Source organism: Garra rufa, chromosome 17 (genome assembly GCF_049309525.1).
Source record: "Garra rufa chromosome 17, GarRuf1.0, whole genome shotgun sequence".
NCBI lineage: Eukaryota > Metazoa > Chordata > Actinopteri > Cypriniformes > Cyprinidae > Garra > Garra rufa.
The window spans coordinates 10,731,986-10,747,200 of NC_133377.1; the positions used below are offsets into that span (position 1 = coordinate 10,731,986).

Genomic DNA, 15,215 nt, shown 5'->3' on the forward strand with positions numbered 1-15,215 from the left:
ATATATATATATATATATATATATATATATATATATATATATATATATATATATATATATATATATATATATATATATATATATATATATAATATATATATATATATATATATATATATATATATATATATATATATATATATATATATATATATATATATATATATATATCTCCCAAAAGATAATAAGACAATGTGCAAGAGGCATCATTGTGGAAAAAAATTACTCATCTTTTATTTACATTTGAACAAAAAGCGGCATGTTCTAAAAATTATTCATACCCTTCTCAATAAACAATAGATAAGCCTTTATTGGCTATTACAGCAATCAAATGCTTTATAATTGCTGACCAGCTTTTAGCATGTCTCCACTGGTATTTTTGCCCATTCATCTTTAGCGATGAGCTCTAACTCTTTCAGTTTGTAGGGTCTCCTTGCCATCACCCTGATCTTTAGCTCCCTCCACAGATTCTCAATTGGATTTAAGTCAGGACTCTGGCTGGGCCACTGCAAAACGTTAATGTTTTTGTCTGCTAACCATTTCTTCACCACTTTTGCTGTGTGTTTTGGGTCATTGTTGTGCTGAAATGTCCACTGGTGCCCAAGGCCAAGTTTCTTTGCAGACTGCCTGATGTTGTTGTTGAGAATTTTGATGTATTGCTCCTTTTTCATGGTGCCGTTTACTGTGATTGGGTTCCCTGATCCACCGGCTAATAAAAAAAAAAAAAAAAAAAAAACATTAGGTTCCCACCACCATGTTTGAAAGTGGGGAAGGTGTTCTTAGGGTTGAAGGAAGAAGTCTTCTTCTTTGTCCAGATGAGCATTTGCAAAGGCCAAGTGAGCTTTTGTGTGCTCTATCTGGAGAAGTGGTGTCCTCCTTTGTCTGCGTCCGTGGAACCCAGCGGTGTCCAGTGTCCGTTGGACTGTCTGCATTGAGATGTTGCCACCAGCAGAGCCCAGATTCATCAGGATGGCCTTGGTAGTGATCCTTGGATTATTTTTTTTTTTTTTACCTCTCTCACTATCCTCCTGGCCAGCACAGGTGTCACTTTTGGCTTCCGACCACATCCTCCTGAGATTTTTCACAGTGCAGAACGTCTTGTATTTTCTAATAATACTTTGCACTGTAGCCACTGGAACTTGAAAAAATTTAGATAAGGTCTTATAGCCCTTTCCTGACTTGAGAGCAGCCACAATGCACAGCCGCAGGTCCTCAGTGAGCTTCTTTGTGTTAGCCATGACTGTCCACAAACCAACAGCAGAGAGCTTCTGTTTTTCACCTGTTGAGTTGATTAAAACAGCTGTTCCCAATGAATCCGGGTAATTAGGATGCTTTAGAACAGCTTGGACTATTTGGAATGGTATAGAACTTTGGATTTTCCCATAGACTGTCACAGTTTGCAAAGGGTATGAATCATTTTGGACATGCCACTTTTTGTTAAAATGTAAATAAAAGCTGAGAAATATTTTTTTTTTTCCCACAATGATGCCTCTTGTACATCGTCTTATTATCTTTTAGGAGAAGCCTGTGCCATTTCCGGTCAAAATAAACTTGCTGGTTGAATAAAAGTAACTTTAAGTCAGAATTTGTCAGGGGTATGAATAATTTCGGGCTTGACTGTATATAAATCAAACTATTTAAATAAAAATCTTTAAGTATATCAGTAATACTAAAATAACACTGGTTTCATATAAGACACATGAATGAAGATGCATCATACAGGTTTGACATTTTCAAAAGCTATTGGTTTTCGTGTCACTCCAAACTTTTGAATATGCAGAAATGTGAATGGAGAAAATTTAGAATAATATTTGAATAAATTTGTTAATTTATTCATTCCTGAACTTTAAATTTGGTGACAAACAACCAAACAAATAAATAAATAGTAGACTTTTTTGTATTTCACAAGAAGAAATGGGTTTTGACCAACCATGAGGGGAGTAAATAGTGGCAATATTGTCATTGTCAGTCCTTTAAAAGAACTTAAACAAAGAAAAAGAGAGGCTTTCAAAGGCTCTGTCTGTTCGCTTTGGCCTTAGTGTCGATCTGTTTCCAAAGGCCAGGCTTTGAAGTGTGACGTCTGTTTGGCTGATGAACGCAGGGGTTTCACAGAGCCTGAGTCCGCCTCTGGCCACAGCGGCGGTCCCACAGAAGCATTTTCATCTTTCTCTAGAAAATATATTTCCTCTGTTTTTCACAAGGTACACGTACACACTTTGACCACATCTACTGGTCCACTGAGATCCCTTAAAACCCTCGAAAATGTATCACAAACCAAGTCTTGCTGTTTAACAGAGCTATTGAGTATCCTCATACTACTTTTTATTTTCTCTTAATGTTTTTATTATTTCTGTTTTATTTTATTCTACCTCTACTTCTATTAGTATCTGACACAATGACGTTCATTTGATGCACAAGAAAACATTTCTCATCAATTATAAAAATCATCAAATATGCTGCTTCATATTTTTGTGAAAATTCATACTTTTTTAAGATTCTTAAAATTAAAATTAAACCAACAGCATTTATTTGAAACAAACCTTTTTTTAACATTGTAAATGTCTGTACTGTCACTATTAATGAATTTAATGGATCCATGATTATTTATTAGTATTAATTCCTGTCAGGTAGTCCCTGTTTAAGACTTTTAAAGTCACAATTACGTTGTTATTTACATGTAAACTACGTTTGTTGGAGTAAAATTGACAAGTTTGGGCAATTTCATATGTCTTTCTTTTATTTTTTTACCTATGACAAAGACAGGAAGCTGTTTAGCACTAGTGCAATGAAATTAAAAGCTGAGTGTACGCATTAGACATGAATTTGATGCTTTATACAGTGGTGTGAAAAAGTGTTGGCCCCCTTTCTGATTTTTTATTTTTTTGCATGTTTGTCACACTTTAATGCTTCAGATCATCAAACAAATTTAAATATTAATCAAAGATAACACAAGTAAACACAACATGCAGTTTTTGAATGAAGTTTTTTTTTTTATTATGAAGGGAAAACAAAATCCAAACCCACATGGCCCTGTATGAAAAAGTGTTTGCCCCCTAAACTTAATAACTGGTTGGCAGCAACAACTGCAATCAAGCGTTTGCTATAACTTGCAATGAGTCTGTTACAGCGCTGTGCAGGAATTGTGGCCCACTCATCTTGGCAGAATTGTTGTAATTCAGCCACACTGGAGGGTTTTCGAGCATGAACTGCCTTTTTAAGGTCATGCCACAGCATCTCAATAGGATTCAGGACAGGACTTTGACTAGGCCACTGCAAAGTCTTCATTTTGTTTTTCTTCAGCCATTCAGAGGTGGATTTGCTGCTGTGCTTTGGATCATTGTTCTGCTGCAGAACCCAAGTTCGCTTCAGCTTGAGGTCACGAACAGATGGCCGGACATTGTCCTTCAGGATTTTTTGGTAGACAGCAGAATTCAGGTTTCCATTTATCACAGTAAGTCCAGCAGCAGCAAAACAGCCCCAGATCATCACACTACCACCAACATATTTTACTGTTGGTATGATGTTTTTTTTTCTGAAATGCTGTGTTACTTTTACGCCAGATGTAAAAAAGTTCATCTTTTGTCTCGTCAGTCCACAGAGTATTTTCCCAAAAGTCTTGGGGGTCATCAAGATGTGTTCTGGCAAAACTGAGACGAGCCTTTATGTTCTTTTTGCTCAGCAGCGGTTTCCATCTTGGAAGAGAGGCCTGCAGTTCTTTCAGTGTTGTTGTGGGGTCTTTTGTGACCTCTTTTTGAGTCGTCGCTGTACTCTTGAGGTAATTTTGGTCGGCTGGCCACTCCTGAGAAGGTTCACCACTGTTCCATGTTTTCGCCATTTGTGGATAATGGCTCTCACTGTGGTTCGCTGGATCTCAAAGCTTTAGAAATGGCTTTATAACCTTTTCCAGACTGATAGATCTCAATTACTTTCTTTCTCATTTGTTCCTGAATTTCTTTGGATCTCAACTGTACCTTTTGAGGATCTTTTGGTCTACTTCACTTTGTCAGGCAGGTCCTATTTAAGTGATTTCTTGATTGCGAACAGGTGTGGCAGTAATCAGGCCTGGGTGTGGCTAGAGAAACTGAACTCAGGTGTGATAAACCCCTTCATTTAAAAACTGCATGTTGTGTTTATTATTTAAATTTGTTTGATGATCTGAAACATTAAAGTGTGACCAACATGCAAAAAAATAAAAAATCAGAAAGGGGGCCAACACTTTTTCACACTACTGTATGTGTGTTTATCATTCTTATGCTGCTGCAAAGAATGATGGGAAATGTAGTTTGGTCACTCAAGCCTGTTAGCGTATCAACTGCCTAAAATGAGTAGTATTTTCTAGCAATCTTTACAGCTACTGTTCATGAATGGTGCACAAAATATGCACAAATTCAGTTGTACAGTCAATATTTACAATAAAAATAGAAACATTTATTTGGAAATCACACTTGGTTGTGTTCAGGGCCTCTCTCATGTGCTCGGTACATATATATTATACGGTACATGTAATTATACATTATTCACTGTGTGTGCTGCATGTCAGACTGACTAAACAAATCGCATATCTGAGTGCAAACATCACATCCAAGTGTGCCCACAGACTTTACTATAGTAACTGAGAGTGTTGTTTTTGAAGGAATGTAGGTGACCGTTTATTGAAGAACCGTTTATTGCAGGAACAATGCAGTCTTTGTGATGTTGGTGTGAAATAGTGGGTCGCAGGAGGAGGATGCATAGGAATGTGATTTATCAGTGTGTGTCAGTGTTTACTTAGCTACACTTAGGGGACTAAAATTGTGCGTAGAAGTTAATTAAAGTTGACAAACTTTCCCATGGGACTGCCAAAGGTAAAAAAATGATTTATAAAGGAAAGTAAATAGTGTGGGTGTACACTACTATTCAAGATTTTTTTAAAGAAATTGTTTTTAATTAACAAGGATATATTAAATTGTTCAAAAGCAATAGTAAAGACATTTAGAATGTTAAAAAATATTTATTTTTCAAATAGTGTTTGTTATATATACGAATACGTATTTATATGCATTTATTTAATTCCAAAAATATAAAGTTAGTCCATATTAAAGGGATAGTTCACCCAAAAATAAAAATGAGCCTATGATTTACTTACCCTCATGCCATTCTAGGTGTATATGACTTTCTTCTTTGAGACAAATAAAATCAGAGTCATATTAAAAAATGTTCTGACTCCTCCAAGCTTTATAATGGCAGTGAATGGGTGTTGAGATTTTGAAGCCCCAGACAGTGCATCCATCCATCATAAAAAGTGCTCCACACAGCTCCTGATGTTTATAAAGGCCTTCTGAAGTGAATTTATGCATGTGTATGAGACAAATATCCAAATTTAAAACTTTATAAACCATAATCTCTAGCTTCCACTGACTGCCGTACGCACGTTAGTGAGAGAGCGGCTTTCAGCGGATAATGTATGACGTAGGCGTAGAGTAGCGTAAGCTCCGATGAGAATATGCTAGTCTCACGAGAACCAAGTTTTGTTTCCAGCTAAGGAAACCCAGTCTCCTCTTGGCTTATATTGAAATCATCTGACATTTTTCTTTACAAATCCTCGTTTTGTACTTCTAATTCATGACCAGTGTTTTGTTTTACTCTCTCCACTGTGCTTCCGCATTAGTAAGCGTGTTTGCCTACATCCAATGTCATCCACTCTCTTGTGAACATGCATACGACAGTTTACTGAAGCTACAGATTACAGTTTATAAATTTGTAAATATGGATATTTTTCCTTGCACAAATGCATCGATTCTCTTCAGAAGGCCTTTATTAAAAGAGTAATCCACTTCTAAAACAAAAATGTACAGATAATTTACTCATCCCCCTGTCATCCAAGATGTTCATGTCTTTCTTTCTTCAGTCAAGAAATTATGTTTCTTTGAGGAAAACATTTCAGGATTTTTCTCCATATAGTGGACTTTAATGCTAAAATGCAGTTTAAATGCAGCTTCAAATGGCTCTAAACGATCCCAGCCGAGGAAGAAAGGTCTTATCTAGTGAAATGATCGGCCATTTCGAAACGAACTTAACCTCAAATGCTTGTCTTGTCTGTGTGTCTCTGTTTTTTTTTGCAGGGTCAAGACAGTTAAGGTTATGTCAAAAAACTCCCATCTCATTTTGTTCCCCGACTTCAAAATCGCCCTACATCGCTGCAGAAGTACCAACCCAGTGTTTACAAAGTGAACATGCAATGAAGGTCAAACGCCCTTTACATAAAAATGTAAAACAGTGTTGTAGGACAATCTTTTAGGAGTTTTTCGACATACCCTAACTGTCTTGACCCGGATTACACAGACTATGCATGCGCATCGCAGAGACGAGACAAGACGAGCATTTAAGGTTTAAAAGGATATAAATTGTCAATTTGTTTTGAAAAAGGCAGATCGTTTCGCTAGATAAGACCCTTCTTCCTCAGCTGAGATCGTTTAGAGCTATTTGAAGCTATTTTGGGGGCACCATTGAAGTCCACTATATGGAGATGTTTTCATCAAAAAACATAATTTCTTATCGTCTGAAGAAAGAAAGACATGAACATCTTGGATGACAAAGGGGTGAGTAAATTTTCTGTAAATTTTAGTTCTGGAAGTGAACTAATCTTTAAGCCTGCTGAGCCATGTGGAACACTTTTATGATGGGTGGATGCACTTTTATTTGTCAACACCCATTCACTGCCATTATAAAGCTTGGAAGAGCCAGAACATCTTTTATTATTGTAATTTAAATATTTTTGTCATTTTCATTTTTGGGTGAACCTACCCCTTCAGTAATCACCATAATCAAAAGGCAAATGTGTATTTTGTGTTTCAGACTCCTGGATGTTGGAGTGACGAGAGTGAAGAGAAAGGGAGCACACACCAGCGCTCAGCGTCTTGGGGCAGCTCTGACCATCTTAAAGAGGTACACACACACATGCACTTACACCCGCAGCTGAAAACACACTCCCTTTTAACAGTGAAACACTATATGAAGTGTGTCTTGCGCACGCAGCTGTGTAGTTTTTTCCCTTGGGTTTGGAGAACAAGAAAGTGCAATCGCACTAACAGCTATTAACAGAGCTCTCACTGTCCTGAAAGTGATGAGCGCTGCACTTCTGCATTTGCGATGATCTCATCCTGTGTGGCTCGCGATATAGCCGCTCGTACGGCGGGGGGAGGCGGTGGAAATAAAACCCCCGTAACCCAGCTCTGCGCGAGGCTGCCAGTCACGGCGACCCATTCGTCTCCCCCTGCACCCGCTGCTATATATAACTTCCTGTGTGGCTTTAGACTTCCTGCGTTGCGCGGTGTGTTGTTGCTAGCGCTAGCCGCAGTAGAGTCAGCCTTATCACGGGTGCTCAGCCCCACCCTGACGATTCAGGGAACGGCGAGATAAGACTATCTCCCCCTTTAACAATCGACTTCCCCTCACTGCAACAAGCGCTATCCCTCTCCGCCCAGTTTATGGGTTTCCCATCGCCTCCAGGCTTTGGGAACAATAGAGGCGTGTGGCTTTCAGAGCAAGTAATATGTGCAAAGTCATGTCATCTGTGTCCTTTCGCACTTAAGTCACCTTCTTATCAGTTGATAAAAAGCTGTGATCGGTGATGTGCACAAGCCTGTCTAATTTACCAAGGCTTCGTCGTTGTCTCTTGCACTTGTTAGGTTTGACATGAGCGGCTTGCAGGTGCAGAGTAATTTGTTTCCTGTGCAAACCCTCAATCAAAAGTGTAGCTGTTTGGAGGTTATTTCTATCAGTTTTCGCTGGGAAAAAGAACCAGTGACGCTTGGCTCGACCTTCAGAAATGTGACTGAATATTAAAAGAGATGCCTTACTTAAAAGTAAATCATTTTCTATGGGCTTTGGCTTATTTAAAACCCTGCTGCCAAAAAGGTTTGGCAAATATGGTTTGAACTTTAAAAACCTAAAGTTTTATGTCAATAAACAGTGAATAAACATCTAAATTGTGTTTAAAACTGAAATGAGTTTTACCAGAATGGCCAAATGGGTTGCAGATGTAGCATAAATGAAGCTGTCACTCAGAAGAGAGAGATTGGATAGTTTAGGACTAAATGTTGGTTTATAATTAGGGCTGTCACGTTTCCTCGATTCAAATCGAGTACTTGATTTAAAAAAAAAATCCTTGATTGCATTTTACCCATGTCGAGTAACCAGCAAAATGCTGGAAGTGGCAAATCCCTTGAATGATAATCCATGAAACACTCTCATAAAGAAATGGATAAAGAAAAGAATATTTGAATTAAATGTTTAGTCAATATTAAACAAAGATTATTTCGCACAGTAAAGTCTAAAAACAATCGTCAGGCCTTTGCCGCCCTCTGCAGGCATGTGTTATATCTCATGTTAATCTTGAGTACCTAGTAGAGTAGTACTGCATCCTTCATATCTCCAAAATGTCTTTAGTTTTATAATATACAAAAGAAAATACAGTTTACGATTCTCTCCGAAAACAGCCAAGTTCCTGGAGGTGCGCCGTGGGCATAGGTAAACATTGATGAGCGAGTGCTTGCCAATTGCCAACAAAACACATACATTTTATGCCGTTTCACTTACCAGCTGCAGTTCTGAATCATGAACAGGATTTCAAAAAACATCCAATTCGTTTTTTGAAACTTTGGCCATGTTTAGCATGGGAATCCAACTCTTTAACAGTGTAAATAACTTAACGTGCATGAAACAGCATTGGACTTGTTCTATTGTTTATTTTACAACTAATTATAATTACCTCATTGCTATTATATATGTATTTTAAGTAGTTTTGAAGGCTTATTGTTCTCTTATGTCTGTTTTTATTACTACAAAAAAATATTATATTAAATTAGCTACAATTATCCAATTACTCGATTAATCATCAGAATAATCGACCGATTACTTGTGTACCAAAATAATTGTTAGTGACAGCCCTATTTGTAATTGTTTACATTTTTCATAAATTAACGCTAATAGTTGACTAATGTTTGAATAAATTTTTCTTATAATATTTTGGGTAAAGGGGGTGAATGATTGAGTTTGATTAACACAGTCAAAACTACTATATGGTAAACATTTAGAAAGTTGAATAAGAGTATTTACTTCCTGTCATGCTGTTGAAAGTGTCCAAATCATGTTATTTTGTGGTTGTCACAATTTTGAGAAATGTTGCGTTTCTTGTAACCGAGGGGAAATTGTGCAGTAACAGGTTTTTGCAAAAATGTGGAACACATTGATATTTAATTTTACATTTTTTTTGCATTGTGTTATGCTTCTCATCAAAGTATATCATTATATTATATACAATTCTATTATATATTATTATAGTACTGTACTATTAAGGTTAAACATATATGTATTTATACATTGCCATTCAAAAGTTTGGGATCAGTAAGATTTTTAATGTTTTTCATTTTACAAAAGTTTAATTTGCTCATCAAGGCTGAAAATTATACTTATTTGATCGAAAATACAGGAAAGAAGTAATATTGTGAAATATTATTAGGATGTAAAAAAAAAAAAAAACATTTTTCTATTTTAATATTTTTGATCAAGTAAATGCAGCCTTGATAAGCAAAAGAAACGTATTTAAAAAAAATAAAAAAAAATCGTACTGATTCCAAACTTTTGAACAGCAGTGTAATTAGAAATATTATATATAAATATTGTATATAATATATCTTTTATAATATATCTTACGGTATGTCACAAAAGTGAGTACACCCCTCACATTTCAGCAACCATTTTAGTAGGGCTGTAATCAACCAAAGAAAATCTTGGTCGACTGAAGTCCAGAAACTTTCGACTAAAAGTCGACTAAAAATGACGTTGTGGAGGGAAAAAAACGTACATTACATTAATTAGATACATACTGTGCTCAGTACTTGGTAGCCTTGTTGTCTGCCTAAATTAATTATAAATAAACATAAAAAACTTTTTGCAGTATATTTAAGCGTTTTTTACCTAATTATTTTGCATTGAAATGAGTCTGACACGCGAGTCTGTCGTCTCTGACAGCGGTGCATCACGTGCACCTGCGCAATATCATAGCCTGTGATTTCTGAAAACAGTACTATGTTGTCAACTAGTGATATCACAAGAACTTTTGAGGAATGTGCAACATAATTTAGAAAATTATTTTAGTCATATGTTATAAGTATAACTGTCAGACACTATCATTTCAGCCGCTCTGCGCAGCTCGCACAGAGCGAGGCTGAACATTAGAGCTCAGCTACGCGGCTGAGACACGAATAGACTTAACAATTCCTTCCGTGATATTATTTTTCCGTTTGGATGAGGGGCCGTTCACATGTCGCGCCTAAAAACGCGTGGAAAAAACGCTAGGCGCGATGCTTTCTTCCTAATGTCAACAAAGCGCTCGGGCGCTTGCTCTCCGGAAGCGTCTGCCGTTTCTAAGCAACCATCAGCTGCGCTCAAATTCTTTTGTTTTTCAGCATTTTTGTGTATTTGAACCCTTTCCAACAATGACTGTATGGTTTTGAGATCCATCTTTTCACATTGAGGAAAACTGAGGGACTCATATGCAACGATTACAAAAGATTCAAACACTCACTGATGCTTTAAAAGCAAAAAGATGCATTAAGAGCCTTCAGAAAACTTTTTGAATATGAAGATCGTGCTAAATAAAGGTTATTTTGTCTTCTAGGAAACATGTATCTTCTGCAGCCTCTAATGGGCACTACTAAATTATAAAATACGCATTGTTGCTTCTATTTGCGTCAAAATAATGGAGGCTTGACAAATCATAAAGTTCAGAAAATCCTTGGACCACAATGATGAGCTGTTTCTGCTGAGGTTTCAATGTAACGGAAAAACGTGAGGAAGCTGATGAAGCGGAAAAACGAGCGCGTTGCACCGCGTGCGCGTCGCGACCACGTCGCTTCCATTATGCGCGCGCAAGACGCGCATCTACATTTGAAATAACGAACTTGATCGCGCAAAAGACGCTACATGTGAACGGCCCCAAAAGCCTACTTATCTGTCTCTCTTCTCCAGCGGGTTGGGCTAATCCAAAAAAGTGAAAACAATGGGGGTGTTCTGAAAACAGACTGTTCCCTGTGAAACAGGGGTGCTCTGAAAACACCCCCATTAGCAATTAGTGCTTTCCACCTGATGAAATAAGCACGGCCAAACTGATGAAATGAGCGCGGCAAAAAATCGACCAATCAGAATTTTGGTCGAACCAGACCATATCGACCAATTAATCGACTAATCGACTGGGACGTTACAGCCCTACATTTTAGTATATCTTCTTAAGGGGCAATACTATAGAAATGAAACTTGGATATATTTTAGAGTAGTCAATGTGCAGCTTGTATAGCAGTAGAGATTTATTGTCCCCTGAAAATTACTCAACATACAGCCATTATTGTCAAAATAGCTGGCAACAAAAGTGAGTACACCCTAAGTGAACTTGTCCAAAGTGTCTATATATTGTGTTAGCACCATTGTTTTCTGGCACTGCCTTAATCATCCTGGGCTTGGAATTGACCAGAGCTGCACAGGTTGTTGAAGGGATCCTCTTCCACTCCTCATGGAGCTGCTGGACATTAGACACATGGTGCGTCTCCACCTTACGCTTGCGGATGCCCCACAGGTGCTTAATAGGGTTCAGGTCTGGAGACATGCTTGGCCACCCCATCACTTTCAGCTTCAGCTTCCTCAGCAAGGCAGTTGTCATCTTGGTGGTGTGTTTGGGATCATTATCATGTTGGTCATTCAGCCTAGTTTCTAGAGGGAGTTTCATGTTCTGCTTCAGAATGTACAGTACATAATGGAATCCATGTTTCCCTCAATGAACTGCAGCTCCCCAGAACCAGCAGCACTCATGCAGCCCCAGACCATGATGCTACCACCACCATGCTTGACTGTAGGCAAGACACAATTTTCTTGGTACTCCTCACCAGGGCATCGCCACACATACTGGACACCATCTGAGCCAAACAAGTTTATCTTGGTCTCATCAGACCACAGGACATGCTTCCAGTAATTCATGCTCTTGGACTGGTTGTCCTCAGCAAACTGTTTGCGGGCTTTCTTGTGAGCCAGCTTTAGATGAGGCTTCCTTCTGGGGTGACACCTATGCAAACCGACTTGTTGCAGTGTGCGGCGTATGGTCTGAGCACTGACAAGCTGAGTTTCTACTTCAGCAACCTTTAAAGCAATGCTGGCAGCACTCATGCATCTGTTTTTGAAGCCAGGTTCTGCACCTGACACACAGAATGAGTGCTCAACTTCGTTGAGTGACTCTTGCGAGGCCTGTTCCGAATGGAACCCATCTTGGAAAACCTCTGTATGACCCTGACCACTGTAGTGTAACTCAGTTTCAGGGTGTTACTGAACCTCTAATAATTTTGGCCATCTTTGTGGAGAGCAACCATTCTAATTCTTAAATCCTCAGAGAGTTCTTTGCCATGAGATGCCATGTTGAACATCCAGTGGTCAGTATGAGAGAATTGTACTTAAAGCCCCTAATTTTAACTGCTCTAATACAAGATACACAACTTTGTATGGTCCCGTCAAGCAGACAAAAACATAAACTTGATGAGTAGGACATGTGGCTTCGCATGGTTGAACAACATACTGCTGTTATCACTTAGGGTGTACTCACTTTTGTAGCCAGCTATTTTGACAATAATGGCTGTGTGTGGAGTTATTTTCAGAGGACAGTAAATCTCTACTGCTATACAAGCTGCACATTGACTACTCTAAAATATATCCAAGTTACATATCTATAGTATTGTCCTTTGAGAAGATATACTAAAAGGGTTGCTAAAATGTGAGGGGTGTACTCACTTTTGTGACATACTGTACATTGGATGTGTTTAATCCTAAATAGTTTTCATGCTATCTTAATTCTATGATATTTATTAAACATGTCGAATTAGGTATCATAAATTCTTAAAGAGACACCAAGTAACCATTTTGTAATCAAGTTTGTTGTGTATGCAGCCCTATTTTTTATTCTTTATTTTTTCCTTACTAAATTCTTATGTGAAAATGTCATTTTCCCTGCTTTCACACAATTTCCAGCCAGAGGACTGTGTCCGTATTCATATTCATGAACACACGAGTATTAGAGACTTGTTAGGAGCTCATCAACAGCGGGCTCATTCTGCAAGGCCTGAATCATCTCACTGTTTCCCATTCGGGAGATTTTCCAAGAAACGGCAGTTTAGGCCTGCTTTCCTTCCCTGCATATGGGAAGTTCATGTCCTCAGGATCCACATTTTCATCCAGGTTTACGTCAAGTGCTTCCACTTAGTGTCTTATAAACCCTTACACCTCTTAAGTGGATTTAGGTTGTGTATATTGACATACTTAGCAGGGCTTTACAAGAGAGCACATTCAGGATTTCCCCTTGTTAGCGCTAAACATATACTGTGTCATTTCAGTTAAGGCCGGCACCTCCACTAAACACTTCCATTTCCTTACTGTACTTTTCGAACACCGCATTTGTTTCAGGATTTTTGCTGCCTGGTTGTAAGAAACGAAGTACAAGTCATTTGCAGCTAATTTGCATGTCTTCACAGTTTCTGGATTGGCATCTGTGATGTATAACAAACTGAGAGACTGGAAACGCTGCCGCCTGTAGTTCAGCGCTCTGTGACATTATCAAGACAAACATCCCTGGGAAGAAAGAGACGTCAGCTAATTGTATTTTCAGTAGGAACGCACAAGTCCAGACTTGTTCCATTGTCTCAATATGTACAGACAGTAAATGCTGTAATTTACTGCAGATTATTCTCAAAGGTAAACAAGTGAGTGATAGTTTGAGAAGGCAGAGCAGGTCATAGTGAGACATGGGGAATGAGTTAAATATCATTTTCCAGTTTTTGTTGTAGATGAAATGTAATTTCTGTCTTGTCATTCTTTCTGCTATGGGTAACCAACAGTAATAAGGAAATACATTTGCCTTTTTATCAGTGAGCTTTCTCACATGGCTGTTTTGTGTTGACCCCTTGTGGCCATGCAAAGTTACAGCAAGCACACAAATCAAGTTTTTTTATTCTCTTTTTTTTATCTTTAGTTGTTTTGTTTCTTTTAGTTATTTGTTTATGTATTTTTTTTATTTATTGTCTGGACTCTTAGCAAAGCTGCCTGTTTTATTTATTTATTTATTTCGTTTTTGTTTTGTTTTTTACTAATTTTGTTTTTACGCTATTTTATTTGTTCTTTTATTTTCTTTTTTAGTGTTTTATTTTCTTTTATTTTTACTTTTTTATTCCATGTAACGTTTTATTTTTATTTATTTATGTATTTTATTTCATTAATGATTACTTTTATGTTTTATTATTTTATTGTAATTAATTAATTTGCTTATTTTTGCTTTGTTATTAAGGTACTTAATTTTTTTTCTATTAATTTATTTTTTATTTTATTTAGTATATTATTTTATTTATTTATTTATGTATTTATTTATTTATTTATTTGTGCTTTATTTATTTTGTTTATTTTTTTATGTATTTTATTATTTTAGCTGTGCCATATGGCAAAGCTGACGGTTTTACTACTTTTACATGTATTATTATTATTATTTTATTTGTTTTTGGTTTTTTGTATTAATTAAGGAATTTTATTTTTATTTAGTTTTTTAGGTAATTTTAATTTCTTTTCTTTCTTTTTTATTTTATTCATTTATGGGGTTTTTTTTTTTTGTATTTTATTATTTTGGCTTTGCCATGTATGATTATATTGATTATGGGTAATACTAAGAGTTAGCAAAGCTGCATCTATCATTTTTATTTATTACTTTTATGTTTTATTATTTTTTTTAATGTATTTGTTTGTTCATTCATTTTACTTATTTATGTTTTGTTTTTTAGGTTACTTTTATTTTTTCTTTTAATTTTAAATGTTATTTATTATTATTATTGTATTTATTTATTTTTTTATTATAATTATTATTATGCCGGTGACATATATGATTATGTTGATTATGAATAACACTTTGACATTTAGCAAAGCTGCACCTTCTATTTTTATTTATTATTTTTATGTTTTGTTTTGTTTTTTGTTGTTGTTATTTTACTTTATTTTATTTTCCATTGTTTCCATTTTTCCGTTTATTTGTTGATTTTTACCTTTTTTTTATTTTGTTTTATTTTCTTTTAATTGGCTTTGTACCATATAGTCTTCTAGTTCTATTTTTTTTCAGTTTATTTATTTTTACTTTTATTTATTTGTTTATCTATTTATTT

The 15,215-nt window shown here is 36.4% G+C and overlaps 1 protein-coding gene across 1 annotated transcript in view; it reads left to right on the forward strand.

Moving 5' to 3' along the window:
• Positions 1-15,215, forward strand: part of glcci1a (glucocorticoid induced 1a) — a 64,078-nt gene that overhangs the window by 35,266 nt on the left and 13,597 nt on the right. Inside the window, exon 3 of the mRNA XM_073821580.1 lies at positions 6,835-6,924. Within this exon, the coding sequence (XP_073677681.1) occupies positions 6,835-6,924 (90 nt within the window). The remainder of the gene's footprint in view (positions 1-6,834; positions 6,925-15,215) is intronic.